At 49.5% G+C, this 22067-nt stretch overlaps 1 protein-coding gene across 5 annotated transcripts in view; it reads left to right on the forward strand.

The window, feature by feature from the left end:
• LOC125941248 (uncharacterized) overlaps positions 1-22067 on the forward strand; it is a 410784-nt gene that overhangs the window by 277569 nt on the left and 111148 nt on the right. For all 5 annotated transcript variants that reach the window (XM_049658202.1, XM_049658204.1, XM_049658205.1 and 2 more), the window contains exon 5: positions 3045-3096. In XM_049658202.1, the coding sequence (XP_049514159.1) occupies positions 3045-3096 (52 nt within the window). The remainder of the gene's footprint in view (positions 1-3044; positions 3097-22067) is intronic.

The following is a 22067-nucleotide window of genomic DNA, read 5'->3' on the forward strand; positions in this document are numbered from 1 at the left end:
TTTATTTAAATGTAATCCGCAGTGTCCTGGTACCCATAATAATTTTACAAGATTCAGCTGGGGGGGAACTAATGTTAGAAACGTCTTTAGAGCCGGCGAATTTGTCGAAGCTGTAAGCGCAGAGCAGACAGAAAGGGAATCTGTTATAATTACCGCGCTGGATTCATGTAAAGGGAGCTTACGCAGTGCAAGAATCATTGCTAAGAGCTCAGCTTCAAATACGGGAGTAAAATCTGGCAGTCTCAAGGAGAATGACCAGCCAAGCGACATCGAGAAAATGCCTACACCCGCCTTATCGTCGTTCACAGAAGCGTCAGTGGCTATTATGTTAATAGTGTGTACGTGCGCAAGGTAATCTTGCAATAAATTATTTAATAACCTGACTGAATAAAACTTAGGGTTCTGTGGGCAAACTTCATCGAATTCAATCTTTAAATTCTGATTTGAGTCATACGATGGAATAACGTCTCGAATTTTTACATTTAAACTGTTTAATTGTTTTTGTACAAAAATAATCTGTGGGGTGTGAAAACGTGGCCAATGATCAAGAAAGAAGGAGTTTAGATCGTTTATAAATACATACTCGGATCGTCTAATTGGAAAACTGTAAAATTTTAGAAATGTTTGTATCGTTAAGATGCGGAATCTGCAGGGCAATGTTGGTAGGCGCGCTTCCTGATAAAGAACATTGTTTGCTACAAACCTAGGGAGTCCAAGGCACAGGCGCAAGGCTTCACGCTCCAAAAGGACCAGAGGCTTAGTTTTATAAGCAGGGCTTCCTGAGAATAATACACAGCCGAATTCCAATATTGGACGCATGTACATTTTGTATATCATTATGAGAGCGTCCCTGAACCATAACGTATCTTTTCCTGACTTCTTCAGATTCCTTTCTTTTTTTTTCTTGCGCCGCTCAGCGCGCTCGCGCCAAAGTCACATGGCATGTCGTCGTCGTCGTCTTCATTGCACACACAGCTCGCGCGGCGCCGTAAACTCGCAACTCCTTGATCATCTGTCGATGACGACTAAGCGCACATCATGACACGTCCGTGTTTGATGCTTGCGTTCAGCGCGATTGACAGTCAATATGGTTGTCAGCAGTGACACTGCTGGAACTGCGACACGGCACTTCTGGTACAGACATAGTTCCATAGACGAAACGACGGTTGATTTCGGTGCCCAAGCAGCACTTAAGAAATTCTTAGCGTCTAAGGTTATATCCGACACCTCGAAAAGCACTACAACGAGCGGGACCTCAGTCATTACAGTGAACGGGACCTAAGTAGCATTGGAACCACTATGGGTTCTAAGTGGTTATGGTGTTCCGCTGCTAAGCACGAGGTCGTGGAGTCGAATCACGCCCGCGGCAGCCGCATTTCGATGGGGGTTAAATGCACAAAACTCCCGTGTACTTAGATTTATGTGTACGGTAAAGATACCTAGGTTGTCCAAAATAATTCAGAGTCCCCCACTACTGCGTGCATCATAATCAAATGGTGGTTTTGGCTCGTAAAACCACATAATTGAGTTTTTTTATAAGTAGCATTGCGTATAGTCGAGCTTCTTTGCGCACGATTCGAGCTGGGAAAACTTTTGTTTGCCAGACAAGCCTTCAATTAGTACAGTTCTAGAAATGAAGGACTGTGATCTCTCCCGAACTGCAAAAAGGGCACATGCGCGCCACTGAAACAAAAGCGTCTGCGCACCACACGCACGTACGCATGCATAAACAAATACGAATTTGCATATTCTTCACAAATTCATTTTGTGCATTTTATCGTTATGGACACTTTATCTTTATCTTCAAGCTTCATACCTATTTGGGTCTTACAAGACAATATGGTGATCTAGAAAGAAGGAAATTTCTGCACGCTAAAGATTCTCGTGCATGCTCTTTTCTAAATTATTAGCGATTGTAATCCCTCTGCACTCCACTTTTATTATCCTCGTATAAAGCTACTTTTGTAATTGATATTTCAATTCAACCGAAAGTCTGAGCTCGAGTGACCTTGAGCCAAGAAGACTTGTCTGGGTCTGATTGAGCCGTTGTGATGTGAATTCCCTTCTCTTGTTCTTGATCTATTTTAACTGGTTTTTCCTGCAATTGGTGTACCAACCGCCCCGGATTTCGACTCTCCTGATTAAGTGAGTCTGAGTGAACCCGGCTGAGTAGGATTTTGGTGAGTCTCAGTCCGAGTGAATCCAGCTGAGTGTAGATACGGTGAGTTTGAACCCGCAAGAGCTTGGATGAGTCTAGTCTGATGAATGTGAGTCCAAGTGATCCCGGCTTAGTATAATTGCCATGCGTCTGAGCCTGACTGAGCTCTAAAGAAAAAAATAGAATTCGTGAGTGAGCCTGAGTGAGCTCCGTTTATTTTGCCGACGTATGATCAAGTGCCTAACAGCAAAGCAGCGGGACACGCTTTGACTATATAGGATTGGCACTAGGAAATCGGTGTTGTAAACTAAGCTCGCCGGTGGAGTAAATGGTTTATCTGAAAATGCAGAACACAGAAGGTAAGAATAGGCTGGTTACCTTTTCAGGGTGAGGATGAGCGGATAATTTTTCTAACGGTGAGTACGGGGTAGAGGGAGTGCGGTCAAATGTTTCCGGGTGATGGTGAGGAGGGTACTTGCGTCGTGAGGGTGAGGGAGAAAAACAAATAATAAGCTGATTTGCCCACACCTGGTCGTCACGCACATGATTTCGTCAAACGCACAATGTCTTGCTTTACACAGCCCTTTGGTCCATTTGGCCACTCTGAAGAATACGACAGATGTCTGCAGAATCTTCGCATGCCGATGATTGCCGCGGTGCGTCATATCTCTGTGGTAATTATCGTCTCCAACAAGCAAAACTAAAATTAAAGATACTGTAAATTAAGAATTCACTCAATATGAAAAAAATCTAATTGATTTCATTGTATGTGCTGTGTCATCTGGTGATTACGTATTTTTATCATATGTCACGTCATCTGCGCACTGAGTTATAAATACGCACAAAAACAGTTGTATTAATAACGCACTTCATATTTTTGTTTCAGAGTGTTGCAAACGAAATAACTGGCGACTGGATGAATATGAAAAGCATAACTGGTGAGTGATGGTGTCCACACCTCGGCGAAGTTTTCTAATTCCTAGTTTGGGCCCAGGCCATCAGCCATATGTCACTGGGAAGCTTGCCGTGTCTTCTTTAGTCCCTACATGTAAATCCGTTGGGAATAACAAAGCTGTAGGCGTAGAGTTAACGATAAAACTATGTAAACGAGACGCTACATATTCAGTTATTTATTTGTTGATTACATACTGCGGACACGATTTCCATGTAGGAAGGGCAAAACATGCAAAATAAAAGAATCAACTCTGCTGTGAACACAAGAGTAGGAAAGTGCGAATTGTGAGTATAGATCGATTGTAGTCTTTAATGATGCGCGAAAAAAACATTGTCGTTGAATATGTTAGTCGCGCCAAAATAGGCAACAGTTTCATGCTTGTGGCGAGTTGGTGTCGTCATTAGTGGAATTATTATATATGAAGGGGTCGAGTGCCAGTTCAAGATTGAGTAGTGGGAAAAAAAATTCCAGCCGTAATTTTTTTTCTTCGCAATTCAAGTATCGGAATGTCACTAGACCTCATTAGTTAAGTAGGAGAGTCGAAGGTCGATAATTTCTTATGCAGAAGCCGGACAGCCTGCCTTTGTATTCATCAAGGCTGTCTATTTTGCACTGAGTGTTTGGGTCCTAAGCAATACAAGTATACTCGAGCGTCGGTCGAATTAAGCAATAATAATCTAGGAACGTGACAGATGGAAGAACTTTTTAAATTTTTGTATTATGGGAAACACTGTTGACGAAACGCGGAGGCTCTTATCTTTTTTGCATGAAAGTATCGTGATAAAATTATAGACAGGGTGACACCTAAATACTTGTAGTTCGTAACTTAATTGTTTAATTGGGAATTTGCCTTACATGCAAGTATCTGAGGGTGATGTTTTCTTGCGACTTATAGGAATAAAAACAATTTTTTATAGATTCAGGATTATCATACATTGTTTGCATCAATCTAAAATGTTATTCAAGCTGTTGTTCAGGTCATTTTGGTTACTAGTAGAAGTGATCTCATTAGGCAGAGCGGACTCATCCGTAATTTAGAGTATCTCAACATTGTCATTTACATACAACAAGAGCCCAATACGCTGCCTTGCAGTGCGCACAGATGCGACGGGAAGGCAGGCCAAGTGTTGCCTGGCCAAATCCACAAACGGTTCGCGATTAGATAAGTATTCTGCGATCCGAGAAGCGAGTAATTCTCGAACGTCATAGTTTCTGAGCATACGTATTCGTTTATCGTAAGGTACCTTATCAAAAGCTTAACTATGATCTAGAAATATTAAATCAGTTTGGCTGCTATTATGAATAGAATATGCAAAACTGTGAATTACCGTCACTAGTTGCGAAACTCTGGAGTATCATTAAAATAAACGTGTTCAGAGCTCTTCAGCATTTTGCTCTCTTCAAGCAACTCATTGATGCTTTTTGCAATAATGTGCTCAATTAGCTTAGAGCAAGTTGACGTTAGTCAGATTGGGTGGTAATTTCCTGAAAGCAGCTGATCGTCCTTCTTAAATATAAACACCACACAGGCTGTCTTCCAGTCACTCGATATTTTTTAACAACAAAGCGAAACACCAAATTTGATAACCAGACATTTCGCGAGAGATTCGTCATGTCATAGAACAAAATATTTGTGATATTACCATGTCCAGAAGGAGTTGTAGTTTTCCGGTGAATTAACATAAAGAGCGTTCCAGGGCAGCGAATTAAATTCACATATGGGGCACCATCAGCTGGGGCAGTGGGTATGCTAACAGTACAAGCAGAAACGACGTTGTTAAACTATATTATAAAATTTTCAGCGATGTCATTTTCTTCAATAACAAAAACGCCATTAGCAGAATTTTGCGAACTTGGTTTCTTTCTTCGATCCAGTGATCTCACAATTTAGGTGGGCCGATTTTTATTACAGTTACGTAGTGTTGTACTAAAATAATGTTCCTTGAACAACGCACTGCAGGCGCAAGACTTTCATTCATTTCTGGGCTGATCTTATGTAATGTGCGCTTATTACGCGAGGCAAAGGTTATTGGAATGAATGCAGTTTTCTCCATGCGTGGGGCCACTATATATATATATATATATATATATATATATAGGGTTGCGATACTGCAAGTCATTTAAGATTTGTTCTGGTTTTCCATTCCAGTATGCTCGGGAGATCAGACCTTTTACTGCCGAGGCTACAGGGCATTTATTTATTCTATTTATTAAGGCGAAAGCCCTAAGTGCTCATACCCCCGGTGCCCTTGAAAAAAAAAATAAAACGCGTCGCCCGGCCTAGTGGTACAGAAATTGTCATCATCAGCAATGGCTCAAACCCCCTAAGCAAGCGAAAATGCAATGACGCATCACTCTAGTAATACAGAGGCTACAAGCACTCATCAATGTGAAGCGAACAGTACATAAATTCATTGGAATCACAAATACAACGTAAAGAAACACGGCGTCTAGTCGAGTGGTACAACAAAAACACGTGACCTTCTCAATGGCTCATACCCCCGTGAGCAAGCAAAAATTTCAATGGCTCATACCCCCGTAACGCTGAAGCTACAAGCGCTCAGCAAAGTGAAGTTAACAGAGCATACTTTCCTTGAAATCACCGATGCAACACACAGAACAGAATATGTTGGAGTGATTTATCTGATTACGATCAGCTGTGGCAAGTTCTACATTGGTAAAACTGGGCGCTGCGTAAACGACCGAATGAGAGAGCATGCAAATATTTTAAAGAAGGATACAACCGCACAATTGTCTGCGAATTGCAGGTCTTGTCCCGACTGTGAACCGCTGTTCTTTAATGTAGGGATCCTAGGCAGAAGCAAGAACAAAACCGCACGTGAACTGTTAGTTGCCTATCATATCCAAATAACTGGTCTAGCATGCGTGAGTCAAACGACTGTTACGCTTTATGATTCGGAAATAAATTGCTAAGCATCTAAAGGTGACAACGTTGCCTTCGGCTGACTTTATCTTTATTTATTTTTTTTTACTTCGGCGCCGTTTATTTTGTTTTATGCGTTTGCACATGTGTATGTTTGTGTATATATTGGATGCCCTGCCTCAGATTAAAAAGTTGCGAGTGTAGCGCTCGTCTTTCCTTTCCTCTCGCCTCTCACTGTTATGCCTTATTTCGAGCTATTGCGCTACTAAGTGTCATGCTAAGTAATATAAAAGAATACGTCACCGTATTGTTACGAATCCTGGAATTTATATAAATTCCTGCACTAGAACACAATTTTAGCTGTTTGATCAAACTAGCAATACCAACAGCATCAAAACAAACATCGTTCATAGCAATGTAATCAGCAAAGGAGATGTCAGGCTAAGCATGGAGTGATGTAGCAGAAAAGAATGACACGAATTGTGGGGGTCTTCCCCAACCCGTTGCGCGTATAATCGCAGCTACGTAGGGTTCGGCCGAATAAGGCAACAAGTGAGTCAACTCAACAACGTTTATTGCTGCGGGCAATAAAACACACTTGCAGAGGGAAGTCCACTCTGTATAATAAGTAATAAATAGGCTTGCCCGGTTGCGTGTAGAAGTCACGCAAACGAGGTCACTCACGGGTGGCAGCGGGTATATCCGTAGGGGCAGGTCAGGAGTAGCGAGGTCAGAGAGACCCGGGGATCTCTCGGTCGCGCTCTTTTATACCTTTTTACCTTTTCGCGAGGGGAATGTCCTCCTCGCCCGCCGGATACTCTCCCTCTTCCCGCGGGCACGGGCGTCGCGAGAGGCGAGCGAGTACCGGGAGAGGGCAAAGTGCATCTCTCCCGTGTCCGCCCGGCTCCCGCCGAGTGCGCTACGTGCGCAAGCGACGGCGAGCGCCCGCAGAAGGTGGCAGCATGTGCTCCCCACATCCTCGCCCCCTTAAGAAGGCCCCCGTACGTTGAGGCTGGCACCTAGGGACGTCCGTTTGCCTGAGTACCCGCCGATGTTGACGACCGAGAAAGCGTCGGGCTGGTGGTCATGTATCCCTCAGCTGGCGGACTCTTGATGCCGACTCGGAGGCGGCCCATCAGTTGCACTGCTCGGTCTTGCGAGGCGGGATCGTTGTCGGGGCTCGAAGGTGGCTCTCGGTGCCGCGCCCCAGGTGTCGGCTGCGCTGGAGGGGGGGGGGGGGGGGGTCGCCTGCCGGCCGCCGGCTAGCGGTTCGTGCGGCTGCATGTTCGGCGTAGCGCCGTCAGTGCTGCAAGGGCGTCAGTTGTTCCAGCGCGTACTGCAGGCATTTCGCACGGCCGTATCTCGTCTTGCTCTGCTCCTGGAAATTATTAGCAAACTGCACGAAGCGGCACTGTGATCAGCAGCATAGTTGGCCGTATCCGGGAACACCGTTGACATCTGTTACGAAGGGAGTGTTCGCAAGCATCATCACCAATTCGAGTCGCAGCACAAGATAATCACAACAGTTTCTCAGGACCAATAAAAGTTCTTGTCACCATCACTGGCCCTCACAGCAGTCTTTGGTCAAACCGTACCCCGCATACCCACGCGTCGAACGTTCACCCCACATTCCCGTCGTGGCCTGTGAGGGTACTTGCTGGAGCGACGACTCGTCCATACTCGGCGCTCCGTGGTCACTAGACGTTCGCTTCCCCGGCAGGAACTACCAAGGTGTCAGCCCGGCGCGGCTGTATGCTCACGCGGTATGCAACGTCACCCGGACTTACGAATGTTCCTCGCAGTCGTCGGGTTGCGCAACTAGCAGTCAGATTACTTTCGCCTGCTACGCAAATTGTAGCGCGGCTGCGGGCTCGCCGTTCGGTTCTGACTGCTCTCTCTCACCGATCGCGGTTGAGGGAGGGCCTGATCGTAACCTCACTGCTCATCGCGCGGCACGTAGCGTTTCAGGTCACATACGTGTACCGGACCGCCGATCGGCTTTCCTTTCTTGTTCTCGAGCCGGTAAACAAGCGAGGAAACCTTCTCTCGCACTAGATACGGCCCGGTCCACTTCTGCGCCAGCGAGGCAGCAGACTGTTTGCTAGCATCGCTGAGAACGTGCTGGCGTCGAAGCACCAGATCGCCCACTTTGTAGTGGACGTTCCGATGCGAGCGGTCGTACTGCGCCTTCTGTTGTGCCCTAGCAGTGCGAAGATTACAGCGTGCTTTATGTAAAGCTTCGGTCACCTTGACACGTAGATGCGTCGCGTATTCAGCTCGTGCTGACGGCGCGACTGGCATTCCGCTGCGATCCGCGAGAACCCTAGCGATCGGATTCGGCAGCTCTCTCCCCAGGTTGATAGAAGAAGGCGCATACCCAGTCGAGCGGTTCACTGTCGATCGCAATGCAAACCCGATCTCTGGAAGGTAGGTATCCCAGTCCTTATGCCTTTCAGAGACCGCGACAAGCATGTGCTTGATGTTGCGATTGACTCGTTCAGTGGGGTTCGACTGAGCATGGTAGGTTGTCGTTTTCTTGTGCTTAATGCCAAGTGCGGCGCATGAGTCAACGAACACCTTTGGAGTGAAGTAGGACGCATTGTCCGTTATTAACTGCTCCGGAAAACCAAAGCTGGTGAAAACCTCCATCAATTTATCCATGATCACTCGTGCCGTCAGTTTCCGTAGGGGGAAAAGTTCTACCCATTTACTGAAGTGATCCGTGACCACCAGCAAGAATTTGTTCCAGCTCGGTGTTGTGGGATACGGTCCCATGACGTCACCCGCCGCGATTTGCCAGGGAGTCTGGCTGTCGATAGGCTGCATGAATCCGGGCGGTCGTCCGCCTGGGGGCTTCACGCTTTGGCACACATGACACGAGCGGGCGTAGCGAATCACGTCCCGTTTCATGCCAAGCCAGGTAGCGAAGCGACACAACTTAATGTAAGTCTTGGGGCCGCTCGCGCGCCCAGCGATGCACGATTCATGAAAGTAGCGTAGCAGTGCTCCTCTCAACGCGCGCGGTATCACCACCTTAAACGCCTCACTTGTGTCGTTCTCGGTGGGAATATACCTCAGCAGGACGCCGTCGAAATTCAGCAGATAGGAATCCAGCGCGCTCACAGCATTACCAGCTGTTCCTGAGCGCTCCGCACCGACAGCAATACCAGCTGCCTCTATGTGCGCGGCGGCCGCGCCGCCCGGCTCCCGGAGCCCGTCGAGCACTTTTCGATAAAACGGCTGCTTCTGCTGAGCCTCGAACAGCTCCTTCCTGCTGAAGACAACTCCTGCGGAACCGACAACATCTACGTGGTTCACGCCCAGGATCGACGGTTGTTCCGCGTCCTTTACTCGGGCTACGGCCAGGGTTTCTCCCTCGCCTCGGATGGGCGTTCGCGAAAGTGCGTCAGCTGCGGCATTGCTTTTTCCTTTGCGGTAACGCACGTTAAAGTCGTAACGCTGCAGCAGCAGTGCCCAAGGCGCCAGGCGGCCACTCGGCTCATGCAAGCGCCTCAACCACGTGAGAGCCATGTGGTGAATCGTGAATGCCACGCCGTCGACGTAATAGTCGAACTTTCGCAGAGCGAAAACTATCGCGAGACACTCCTTCTCTGTTACCGAGTAGTTCCTTTCTGCCGGCGTCAACGAACGGCTCGCGAACGCAACTTGTCGGAGAATGCCTCCGTGATCCTGAAGCAAAATTGCACCCAGACCCAGGTCGCTTGCGTCTGTTTGCATCACAAACTCCCTATTCAAGTCGGGCAGCTGCAACTCTGCCGTGTCAGTGAGCACCATTGTGAGGCCACGCAGTGCCGCCTCCTGCTCTTGGCCCCAAGTCCAACGCTCGTCTTTCCTCAAGAGCTTCGTTAAAGGCGCTTGCACTGCCGCGCAGTATGGAATGAATTGGCGATAAAAGTTCACCAATCCCAGAAAGCGTCTCAGTTCGCCGATATCTTTCGGCGATGGGTACCTCAGTATAACCTCGAGCTTATCCTCACTCGGCAGAATGCGGCCGTTGTCCAACGTGAATCCCAACAGCGTTATTCTGTTCGCATCTATCTGAGCTTTACTATGGTTCAGCGTGATACCCGCTGACCTCAGCCTGTCTAGGATGCCTCTCAAGTGGCGCAAGTGCTCGTCGAATGTTTTCGAATAAACCACTATGTCGTCGAGATATGCGAGAGCATGTTGCCGCTTCGCATCTCCTAGAACTCGGTCCATCAACCTCTGGTAAGTAGCGGGAGCTCCGATTAAGCCAAAAGATATTCTTTTGAACTGAAAGAGCCCACGGTGACAAGTGAAAGCCGTTTTCTCTTTGTCACGCTCGTCAAATTTGACCTGAAAATATCCACGACTAGCATCGAGCGTCGTAAAGTACTTCGCCCCGCCTAGGTTAGATACTAAAGAGGAAATGGAGGGTTGAGGGACGCATCCTTCTTCGTAACCTCATTCAGCCTGCGGTAGTCTACACAAAGGCGGTAAGTATCGTGCTTCTTCGGGGCTAGAACTACCGGGAAGCCCCATGGGCTGTTCGACCTTTCTACAACGCCCGTGTCGATGAGTTCGTCTAAGGCGCTGTCAAGTGCTTTCCACTTAGTCAAGCTGATCGGCCGAGGATTACATTTCCACGGCGCAGCGTCACCCATGTCTATCCTGTGCCTGACTAGCGTAGTGCGGCCCCGACGGTCAGTGAAAATCGCGTCGTATTCGTACAACAGCGATGACAGTCGTGCCCTTTCTCTCTCCGGAAGGCTGTTGACCTCTGACAAAAGTTGGTGCGCTGCCCCTTGCAACACCACGGCACAATGTTGTGCCACCATCTCTCCGTTGCTTTCATCGCCGTTACCGATTGCTGTTTGCTCGCTCGGCTGAGGCACGGGCGCTTTTGCGAAACGCTTCAAAGCACCCGTTCCGTTCTCTCGGTAACCTCCGCTGGCGATGTCTATCAAAATACCCGACTTGGCGAGAAAGTCTCGACCTAAAATAACAGGCACTGACAGACCGGGAAGATGTACGAGGCGTTGTCGCCTGACGCGTCTCTCCCAACGAATAACTAGTCTAGCTGCACCGCTCGATTGTGCTGTGCCGGAAGCAAGGCGGAAAGTGGTGTCACTATCTCTTAAGCGGATATTGTTCTCGCGGAGATGATGCAACACCTCTTCACCAAATAAAGAAGCGCTAACCCCAGTATCCAATAATGCGGCAAACTTCTTTCGGGCTATCGTTAGCTCGATGAACGGCGCCTGCGAGTCCGCGACATCTCCTAGGCGACAAGCCAAAGGCGCAAGTAAATCGAGATCACCGGTTGTGTTCGAGATCGCCGCCCGGGACCCAAGGTGGATCACCGGCGGCCTCGCCCGTTTCCCGAACCACGTGCTCGACCTCGGCCCGGCGTGCTTGTGCAGTCACGGGCGATGTGCCCCAGTCCGCCGCACTGGTAGCAACGGCCACCGAAACCTGAGGGGTGGCGTGGGCGCCCTTCGCTCCAATCCGGCGGGACGTAGCTTCGACGCTCGGCGGTCGGCATGTGCCGCTCCTCCGGTCTAGCATTAGCCGCAAGTTCCTGCCGCGGCGCACTGCGTGCCGCGTTATGCTGTGCTGTTTTCAGCGCGTAGGCGTACGGGTCCAAGGCGCGGTCTGATAATTCCCAACCACGCTGGACCTGCTCGTCGGCGAACGATGCCGACGCGTCGACCCTGGGGGAATGTGCAGCGATCCCGCCACCGTTCCACGCGCAGCGAGGCTCGAGTGACAGCGCGGCGGGTGGAGGCGGACGGTATGCTCGTGCCGCGAGGATATCCCCTTGGATGCGCTTTGCTTCGGTGGCGAGCTCGTCTAGGTCTCGGTACCTACATCCCCTGAAGTAGGCCGCGAAAGTCGGGTGCGCTTGCCGTGTGATGCGCTCGACTTTCTCGGCGTCGGTGGCAAGAGGTCTCGCGAGACGATAACGTTCGTCCATCGCTCGAACATACTCCAGCCATACTCGTCCGGATGCTGGGTACGCAACTCCAACTCTCTCCTCAAACGCCATTCGTAGTTGGCCGGAAGAAATTCCTCGCGGAAGTTCGCGCAGAACTCTTCTACCGTGCGGGCTCTGTGTCCGGTCAGTCGGAACGAACGAACCGCCTGCTCAGTCATTACGGTCAAATTACGGATACATCAGCTGCAGTTGCCGGGAAGCGTGAGAATCAGTAAGGGATCTTTAAATACTATCGCGCTCCACTCTTAAAAGCGCAGCTTAAGTGTCCTCCAAATGTTTAGGCATAACTTCGGCACGAAATAAAGCGTAGTTCAGACAACATATCCAGCAACAACAGAGAAGCCTGAGAGATCAAAATTTAGCATAGAAAGCTTTTATTGCAAAAAAGCAGTAGAAAAAGTCACTATTAACACGGCAGCAGGACCCGATGAAATTCGAATAGAGCTAATCAAAAATATTGGTCGAAAGAGCAAGGCACTGCGGACTAATCCCATAGAGCAAGTGACCGAACAAAGAAAATTCCGGTTCGATGGCGTGAAAGCAAGATGAGCCTCATCTACATAAGACAAAGGTGATAAGGATAAGAGAAGCTCGTACAGGCCAGTTACGGTAACGTCAGGAATATATAGAATGGTGAGGCAAGCCATAAAATTAGAACTGTCGAAGTGGAGAAAAATGATGTACTGGGGTAACTACACAACGGGTTCAAACAAGACACACGCTTAGAGGATCTATAAGGATGTTTATTGGACGGCACTTGAAGCAGCGCAAGGGCGACAGTCCAAAAAGCGCAGCACGGACTCTCTGCACGAGCGGCGCTCAAGAGCCGAAGTAAACGACCCACTAGAAGGTACTGGAGAAGGAGACCCACTTCAAGGCGCTGGAGCAGACGACCCACGTCAGGGTTCCAACGCTTCGCTACAATTACCCCGGGTGTGAAAAGGGAGCCGCCCGGCGACTTAACAGGTTGTCACCATGAGTGGGTCATGATATATCTTGAGGCGCTCTACATTGACGATGTCGCGCCCTCGACGGCGCATGTCCGAAGATGGTTCAACGGGTTCGATGAGGTAATTTACTGGGGACGTGCGTTCGACGACACGGTATGGGCCTTCGTATTTGGGCATTAGTTTCGAAGAGAGTCCAGTTGCGGTGGTAGGGACTGAGAGCCAGACGAGCGCCCCAGGGAAAAATGTGGGCGCAGAAGTGGTGGTGTCACCGCGAATGCTCTTCTGCCTCTCTTGTTCATTTGTAGTAAAGGTCCGGGCAAGGTCGCGACACTCTTCAGCATGTCTGGCTGTGGCAGATATAGGCGCATACTCAGACGTGTCTGGCTTGTATGGAAGGATCGTGTCGATCGTGTGCGACGGGTGGCGGCCGTACAATAAGAAGAACGGTGAGAAGCCAGTAGTACTCTGAGGCGCGGTATTGTAGGCGTAGGTGACGAAGGGCAGAATGGCATCCCAATTTGTGTGGTTGGTGGCGATGTACATTGAGAGCATGTCGCCGAGCGTGCGGTTAAATCGCTCTGTGAGACCGTTTGTCTGCGGGTGGTAAGCAGTAGTCTTGCGGTGAACGACGTGACACTCTTTGAGAATGGCTTCGACGACTTCCGACAAGAAGACACGGCCTCGATCGCTGAGTAGCTCCTCGGGTGGACCGTGACGCAGTATGAATCGGTGGAGCAGGAAGGAGGCAACATCTTGTGCTGTAGCTGCTGGAAGGGCGGCAGTTTCGGCGTATCGCGTGAGATGGTCAACAGCGACGATGGCCCAGCGGTTACCAGCCGGCGTCAGAGGAAGAGGTCCGTATAAATCGATGCCAACGCGCCCAAACGGCCGGTTAGGACAAGGTAAAGGTTGTAGACCTGCTGGCGAGAGGTTTGGCGAAGATTTCCGGCGCTGACAATTGATGCAGGAGCGAACAAATTTCTGCACGTACCGGTACATTCCCCGCCAAAGTACCGTTGTCGAATTCGGTGGTAAGTTTTGTATACCTCAGAGTGTGCACACTGCGGATCAGAGTGGAACGATTCGCATATTTTAGAACGGAGACTGCGGGGTACTACCAGTAACCACTGGCGGCCGTCGGCGCTGTAATTGCGTCGATGAAGTAGCTCGTCGCGAATGGCGAAATGGTGGGCTTGACGACGCAATGCGCGAGTGGGTGGTGTTGCCGACGGATCAGTGAGCAAGGCTATCAGCGAGACAATCCATCGGTCCTTGCGCTGTTCTGTAGCGATGGTGTGAAGGTCGATGGAAGAAACGTCCAGCTGAGTTCCTGAGCAGCGGGCGTTGTCGTCGGGTAAGAAGGAGCGTGAGAGGGCGTCTGCGTCGGCATGTTGGCGTCCGTTGCGGTAGAGCACGCGGATGTCGTAGTCCTGCAGACCAAGTGCCCAACGGGCGAGACGGCCTGAGGGATCTTTCAATGACGACAGCCAGCATAGTGCATGGTGGTCGGTAACGACATCGAACGGGCGGCCATACAAATAAGGGCGAAACTTCGTAAGGGCCCAGATGATCGCCAGGCATTCTTTTTCGGAGACGGTGTAGTTGGCCTCGGCTTTAGTAAGCGTACGACTTGCATACGCCACGACATATTCAGGGAACCCTGGCTTGCGCTGCGCAAGGACAGCGCCAAGGCCAACACCGCTGGCGTCCGTGTGTACCTCTGTAGGCGCCGTAGGGTCGTAGTGGCGTAGTATGGGCGGAGACGTCAACAAACGACAGAGCTTTGCGAACGCGTCCTCGCACACTGACGACCATGAGTCGAGGGACCCCTAACTGCTAAGGAGTTTCGTCAGTGGCGATACAATAGTGGCGAAGTTTCGGATGAAACGTCGAAAGTAGGAACACAGTCCGACGAAACTGCGCAGTTCTTTGACGGACGTATGTCTAGGGAACTCGGCTACGGCCCGAAGCTTGGCTGGATCTGGGAGAATTCCATCCTTGGACACGACGTAGTCCAGTATTGTCAGCTGCAGTGCTGCAAATCGGCACTTCTTTAGGTTCAACTGTAGGCCGGCGTTGCTCAAACGCGTCAAAACATGCCGGAGGCGTTGAAGATGCGTGGAGAAGTCCGGAGCGAAAACGACGACGTCGTCGAGGTAGCACAAGCACGTGTGCCATTTCAGGTTGCGCAAGACGGTATCCATCATGCGCTCGAAGGTCGCGGGCGCATCACACAGTCCGAACGGCATGACGTTGAATTCGTACAAGCCGTCAGGCGTGACGAAGGCTGTCTTCGGTCGAGCGTCCTCAGCGATAGGAACTTGCAAGCCTGAGCGCAAGTCGAGCGATGAAAAGAATTCAGCTCCTTGGAGGCTGTCAATCGCGTCGTCTATTCGTGGCAGCGGATAGACGTCCTTGCGGGTTATCTTGTTGAGCCGTCGGTAGTCCACACAGAACCGTACGGAACCGTCCTTCTTTGCAACAAGAACGACCGGAGACGCCCAGGGACTGTTTGATGGTCGAATAACATCCCGTCGAAGCATGTCGTCAACTTGCTCGTCAATTACACGACGCTCGGCAGGATATACGCGATATGGACGTTGCCTGGCACAGCTCTGGCACAGCGATATCATCTCTGCCACCGTGCGAGGATTTTTGGCGAGGAGCATGGTGAAGGCGTCGTCGTCGATGCCTTTCATGACATTTTTGATCTTATCCGCCTCGGACATGGTCGCGTTGGTTTTCTTGCACAAGTCCAGAATGTCCTCTATGTAACTTGTGAAAGATTCCCCGGCCTGCTGAGCTCGTTCGCGCAAACGCTGTTCTGCTTGCAGCTTACGAACAGCAGGGCGGCCAAACACGTCGATTATGGCAGTCTTGAAAGCGGACCAGGTCGGGAAATCGGATTCGTGGTTGTTGTACCACAGACTTGCTACTCCCGCCAGGTAAAAAACCAAGTTGCTCAATTTGCCGACCTCGTCCCATTTGTTAGGGACACTCACGCGCTCGTGGATAGCGAGCCAGTCCTCCACGTCGGTGCCATCCGCGCCAGTGAAGATAGGTGGGTCGCGTTAACGAGGGACACCGGGACATGCGGGTGGTGCTGGAGGAGGCGTTTGCTGGGAGGCATCTTGCGGCATGGCAGATGGGAGTGCACGGGATCGAAGCTCCAGGGGCATCGAAGGGGTTGCGGAGTGGTTTTGAGGGTACAGCACCTCCACCAATTTATAAGGATGTTTATTGGACGGCACTTGAAGCAGCGCAAGGGCGACAGTCCAAAAAGCGCAGCACGGACTCTCTGCACGAGCGGCGCTCGAGAGCCGAAGTAAACGACCCACTAGAAGGTACTGGAGAAGGAGACCCACTTCAAGGCGCTGGAGCAGACGACCCACGTCAGGGTTCCAACGCTTCGCTAAAGATAATATGTTTGTACTAACTCAGTGCATAGAGATTTCAGCTACCTGAAATCCATATCGTTTCAGAACGTTTTCTAAGTTTTGGGAAGTCTTGCGAATATAAAGCACAACTTTACGTTTCATATCTTTGCGCTCCCTTGCATCTTCCCTAATATTGTTTTCCGTTTTTATCTTCTTAAGCAATGCCTCCGCTACAGCTAAGATGACTGATTGCTTGAAACCAACTTCTTCCAACCTTACAATTTGCATGTCAAAGCTTTCCTGTATTTTGTGTCTGCATGACTTTCTTAAGGCTGACTGACACACTGGGAGGCAAATGCCAGCTTCAGCGTTTTCGAATGAAAACTGTTCTACGCATGTTCTTCTTCCATGCTCTCTGTGGCCGTTTGTTGGCGCAGTTAATCAATGTTCCCCCCATATTTCAGTTGGCCCACTTCCAAATTTCGAATTGGTCCACCCCCGACCATAAGCTTCTCCATGCATTTTCTATAGAGCCCTATGTATCCCTATGAGTGTTCCCTCTGATCAATTTTTAAAAATTGTTCCTTCTCTCTTATAAAGCTACCGATCATCTTCATTTATATTTTCATGGTGATTAAACATTTGAAGTCCACAAATTTCGCATTTTTGTGCAGATACAAGGACTTATACTTATCGGTTGACAGACATTGTAGGTACTCGCCAACGAATGCTTACGCATTACAAGTAGCGCTTAGCTTACGACTTGTAGCCACTTGTTGAACCCGGTGAAAAACACGTCAGCGCATCGCGTGCTCGACACAAGCCAGGCTCACACCTCCGCGCCCCAGCACAAGCTCGGTAAAACTCAAACCTCCGAAACAACTTCTGCAGGACGCAACTTATACGCAGCACCAAAAGAACCACACCGGACGCAGCCGAAGCGAAGAACGCGCGCAACGGGAAGCGCTGTCGGTAGCGCGACAAGCGCGACTCGATCGTAGCGCCGTTAGTTCTCGCGACCGCCACGGGGCCCATGTTTTCAGCGGAGCTGTGAAATTGAGTTGGTTCTATTAACGTTGCCTGCAACCTTAGATTTCTGGTACCCGATACCTCGGCTTCCACTTCATCCAACACGGCAGGCAATCCCGGGAAAGAAAGGGAAACTACCGTTACTTCTGCTTCCGAGTCTCTTTTCAACTGTGCAAGGTGGCCATTCCCGCGTACGTCAGTGTATCTGGCCCGGTGCGTATTGAGCGCGTGAAGTTCGACAGAACCCAACAGCTCCTTCCGCTTCTCGGCCTTGCAAACGTCAGCGAAGTGACCTTGCTTCTTACAGAAATTGTATGTAGCCTTCCGAGCGGGGCATTCGTTCCGCGGGTGGAGACAGCGGCCGCAGTAACCGCAAGTTGACTGAGTTGGCTGCGCCGACTTGCTACAGCGTGACAATGCGCCTGGCGCTATCTTCTTGCGTCGCGTCGCACCGCGTCGACGTTTAAGCTGTCGAAAGCTGCACCATGCTGCACTCTCGCAGACGTTTGCGAGTGAGAGACGCTCATTCTCGGCTTCTTCGCGCACACACGCTTCACACAGCTTCTTCGGCCGGGAGTTTCATACATCGGCACAACTGGTCAGATAGCTTTTCGTCCCGCAATACCACAACGAACCTGGCGCGAAAAATGCGGTCTTCCACTTCGGGGTTCTTGTACCCACAGCGCTTGACAAGATTACGAAGCGCTGTGAAAAATTCATCGACTAGCTCCCCTTGCTGTTGCATTCGGGGATTAAATCGGCGGCTTTCATAAATTTGGTTGACTGGATGGACGAAATTCGACGCTAACTTAGCCTTGACATCCGCAAACGAGAAGGTTTCCTGAGTTGACGTTCCGATTGACGGCAAGACGCTGCGTGCTTGAGGCCCCACACAATACAAAAGCGTGCGCACCTGCACCTCGTCGGTGGCTCTGTTGAGAACAGCGGTGGAAGCATAGACTTCGTACGTACCTATCCATGTCGGCCACTCCCCAGGTCTTGTGAAGGTAAACGGTGGCGGGGGCTGAAGTCCGGATGCAGGATGTTCACCTTGGTATCTCCGGTGTCCGCACGGGCTGCCGCATTCTTAACCGCCGCGTTAATTCGCTCGCACTTCTGACACCATGTTAAGGGAATGCCAAATGACGACAAGCGACTGTGCCCGTAGCAACAAGAACCTTTATTGCTGTCTTCCCGTTAAATATATGCATGTTACAAGGTGGCGCGCCCACTTGCTTTTAGTGACATCTCGTAGCTGCAAGCTCAAGCACAAGGCGGCGACCACTTGAATCCGCAGCGTTGTATGAGCAGCCCAATCAAAAACTCTGCCCGTATATACGAGATCACTTTGCTTTCAAAGCGAATAGCGGTGCCTACCTTGGTAGGTCTTTCTTATCTATCTGGCTAACAGGCGAGGAAGCACGCAGGACTGGAGAGGGTTTCCGTGGGTCGAGATAGCGCAGTGGAAGTAGATGAAAGGTTGAGAAGAGTGGCGCCGGCGTCTGGCGTTCTTTGATTAGCGTGCAGTGGCTGGTCGCCAAAAAAGAAATTCTCAGGTGTCCTTAGCTATCGTCTAATAAACGCGATGGTGAAAGCCTTGTAATGCCTACGGTAATCCACCTTAGTCCTCCTTAATTCGGCTTATTCGACCTCAATCCAACTTATTCCGCCCTAATCCACCTTAATCCACCTTATTCAACCTTAATCCACCCTAATACAATTACTAATGAACCATTATTGTAGTTTGCTAATCCTTAACCATCTCTTATTACATACGCGGCTGGACATGGTTTGGTTCAATTCCGGCCTTCCTTGGGTCACGGGGCTTTCTGTACCTGACAACGCGACCTTGAAACATGCAGATCTAAGTCCTTAAAAGGCCCCTAAGCCACTCAGAGGTCGAAATTTTGTTGTGGTGTGGCAGTTCTGCACGAGTCTACAACGAACACGGAGCCGCAAGAATTTTTGGAAATGGCGCTGTAATAGCGGAGTTACACGCGTTTGAGGATCGAAACGGGGCCCTAGCACGTTTCGCTCTTTCCTTCGCTGCTCTCCTCGTCGGCTGGTCTCTCCTAGTCTCTCCTACTCGCCGAGTGCTCCTCCAAATGTCATGTGACATACGTCATCGCCAACGCGCTTTTCAAAACACTGTTCACGGCCGGTTATGGCACGTCCACGCTAGTGGCAAATATACCAACGGCACACCAGCCTCCAGTGCCGTAGAACGTCTGCCGCGCGAGAGGTGTCCAAAGTATAGACGGCAGTTTGGCCGGCGCACCGCCCACCGCACGACTGACGGGCCAGTCGCCGACCGCGAAGCTGCACGCCTCCTCCACAGGCGACGAAAACATCGGCTCCAGCTTCTGTTCCAAGCAAAATAATTTCCGCTAGATAAAGCGATGCATAAATTGTACATTTTATGACAAACGAAATCCACCGTGGATCGTTAAACACGAACGAGAGTTCCGATACTTGAGCTCTGCTGCAGTGCACGGCTACCGACGGCCGACGACCGGCTCGGCTGTGGCGTAGCCAAAAATTTTGTTCGGGCGGGGGGGGGGAGGCTCAGGTTGCAGCGCGGCCTCCTCCTTACAGAATTTGTCGAGGGATCAAATGCATGAATAATAACTGCATTGCCAATGTCATTGTATATTAGATGCTGCAAACGAATTATTGAACGCTATGCACTGTCAAGTAAAATATGTATTTTTTCATAAAAAATATATTCGTATGCCCCAAAAATTGTGGCAGAAATAACTGATATCAATGATTCCGAGTTTTTTTGTCTATTTATTAAGTAAAGAAAATATCAGACGAACTTTAGAACTATATCAGTTCGAAATCAGCAAAGCAGTGCATGCAGCTGATATGAAAAACGTAAAGGCGATGAAATGAATAAGTTCAGGACAAATATTTTGATGAATCTTTGTCATTCAAGAACCTTGTTTACATTTTTGTACATATACAACGGCCAGAAAGAAACCTCAATGACGCTGTCCCTCGTTGCAATAGATTGCGCAGGAGCAGCTGTAACCGGTCATGTATTGTAATTACACCGTGATTATACTCGCAACAGTGAGTACAAATAAAAAGTAGGAGTTCTGCAAAATATACATTAGAAATGCGAAGATAGAATGGAATATACAATGCGAAGATACAACTCGGTAAAGGGCAAAAAAGAATCGCTGGAAACAAAGTTCACCGTTTGTATACACAAAACCTCGCAACAAGATATTTAAACATACGTATAAATCTCCAATAAATCTACGTATTTAAGTAAACGTAACTGTATATAATGCGTCAAACAAGACAAATAAACATGTTGCGCAGTCACAGATAGTAATCTTTCCGCACAGAAAGACGGATGATCCAGGCAAGAACAAAACTATGATCGCAGAAATCGTGATATGTACTCGGGCCATGCGGCGGTCGCGACAGCGCCATATGGGTAGAATAATAGAGGAATATAGCAGAAATTAGTACGAAAATGTGTAATACCTCTGTCACACGAGCACGCAAAAACTCTTTTACGCAAGCGGTCTTTTACCAAGTTGAAAGACTTTTGAATGAAGAGGTGTTGCGCAGCAGACACACGGCGCCGACGATCTCCTTTTAGTGTTTCCTTCTGGACACGCTACCGAAAGCGTGGCGCTAGCGTTCGAAACAATATCGGCCAAAAAAAAACTTATGTATCTCAAAATATAAAGTGAAAACTTATTGTTTACACGTTTTTAAAATAAATGTAACATAAAAACAGTAATATAAAGATATATTGTAGTAGTTTAAAGAGTGTTTGCAGAACTAGCGAAGTGCACATGTTTGTCTGGCAACATTGGGCTTCTGTTTATGTTTTTTTTTACGTTGGCTTCAGCATGCCCGACCAGTGTCTGTGTTTTGCTCCCGCCACGAACGTTCTGTTCCAAGTTGAGCACCGCAACATATCGCGTCAGGCCATTCTAGGCCGATCCCACTCGTGGGGGGGGGCTATGTGCCATATGTGATGAGAAACAACAGCCTTCCCGCTTTCGTGCTGCTATCATGGGTGATCGTACCGAGGAAAAAGTCGGAATCGCGTGTCTTGTGGCAAGGATTCTCGCGCTAGAAACCGAAGCAGACGCAGCGAAGGCACTCAAAGACGGTATAAGGCAACAGCTGATCCTGAATAGTTGCATACTGTACGCCTCGGCGCTCTCTGCCAGAATCTGCAACCGAGCGACCTGGGCTTTCAACCGTCATGAAAGATGGTTCGAGGAAACTGTGCCTCATCTCGGTGAGCACAATTTTAAGCAGTCGTTTCGAGTGAACCCTTCGACGTTCCGGTTTATTGTGGAGAACTTGCGCCTTGTGCTCGAACGACAAAGCACCAACATGCGTGAGCCGATCCCCCCCGAGAAGCGAGTCGCAATTGGCCTATACAAGCTGTGCTCGTCGGCCGAAGATCGAACTGTGGCAAACCTTTTCGGCGTTGGGCGCTCAACCGTCAACATCATGTACAGGCAGTTTTGCGAGGCAGTTGTCTCTGTGCTCGAAAGCGACTGGGTCAAGATGATTACTGCTGAGGAAATGGAAAGGCACATCCAGGAATTCGAAGCTGTCTGCGGTTTCCGTCAAGGTGTCGGACACCTCGATGGATGCCACTTTCCTATTTCGCCACCAAAGGAGCACGCCACAGACTACCATAATTATAAAGGCTGGTAAGTGGGCTTAATATAACTTCTTTTGTGTAAAAGTTCC

This window comes from Dermacentor silvarum, chromosome 11 (assembly GCF_013339745.2).
Source record: "Dermacentor silvarum isolate Dsil-2018 chromosome 11, BIME_Dsil_1.4, whole genome shotgun sequence".
In the NCBI taxonomy this organism is placed as follows: Eukaryota; Metazoa; Arthropoda; class Arachnida; order Ixodida; family Ixodidae; genus Dermacentor; species Dermacentor silvarum.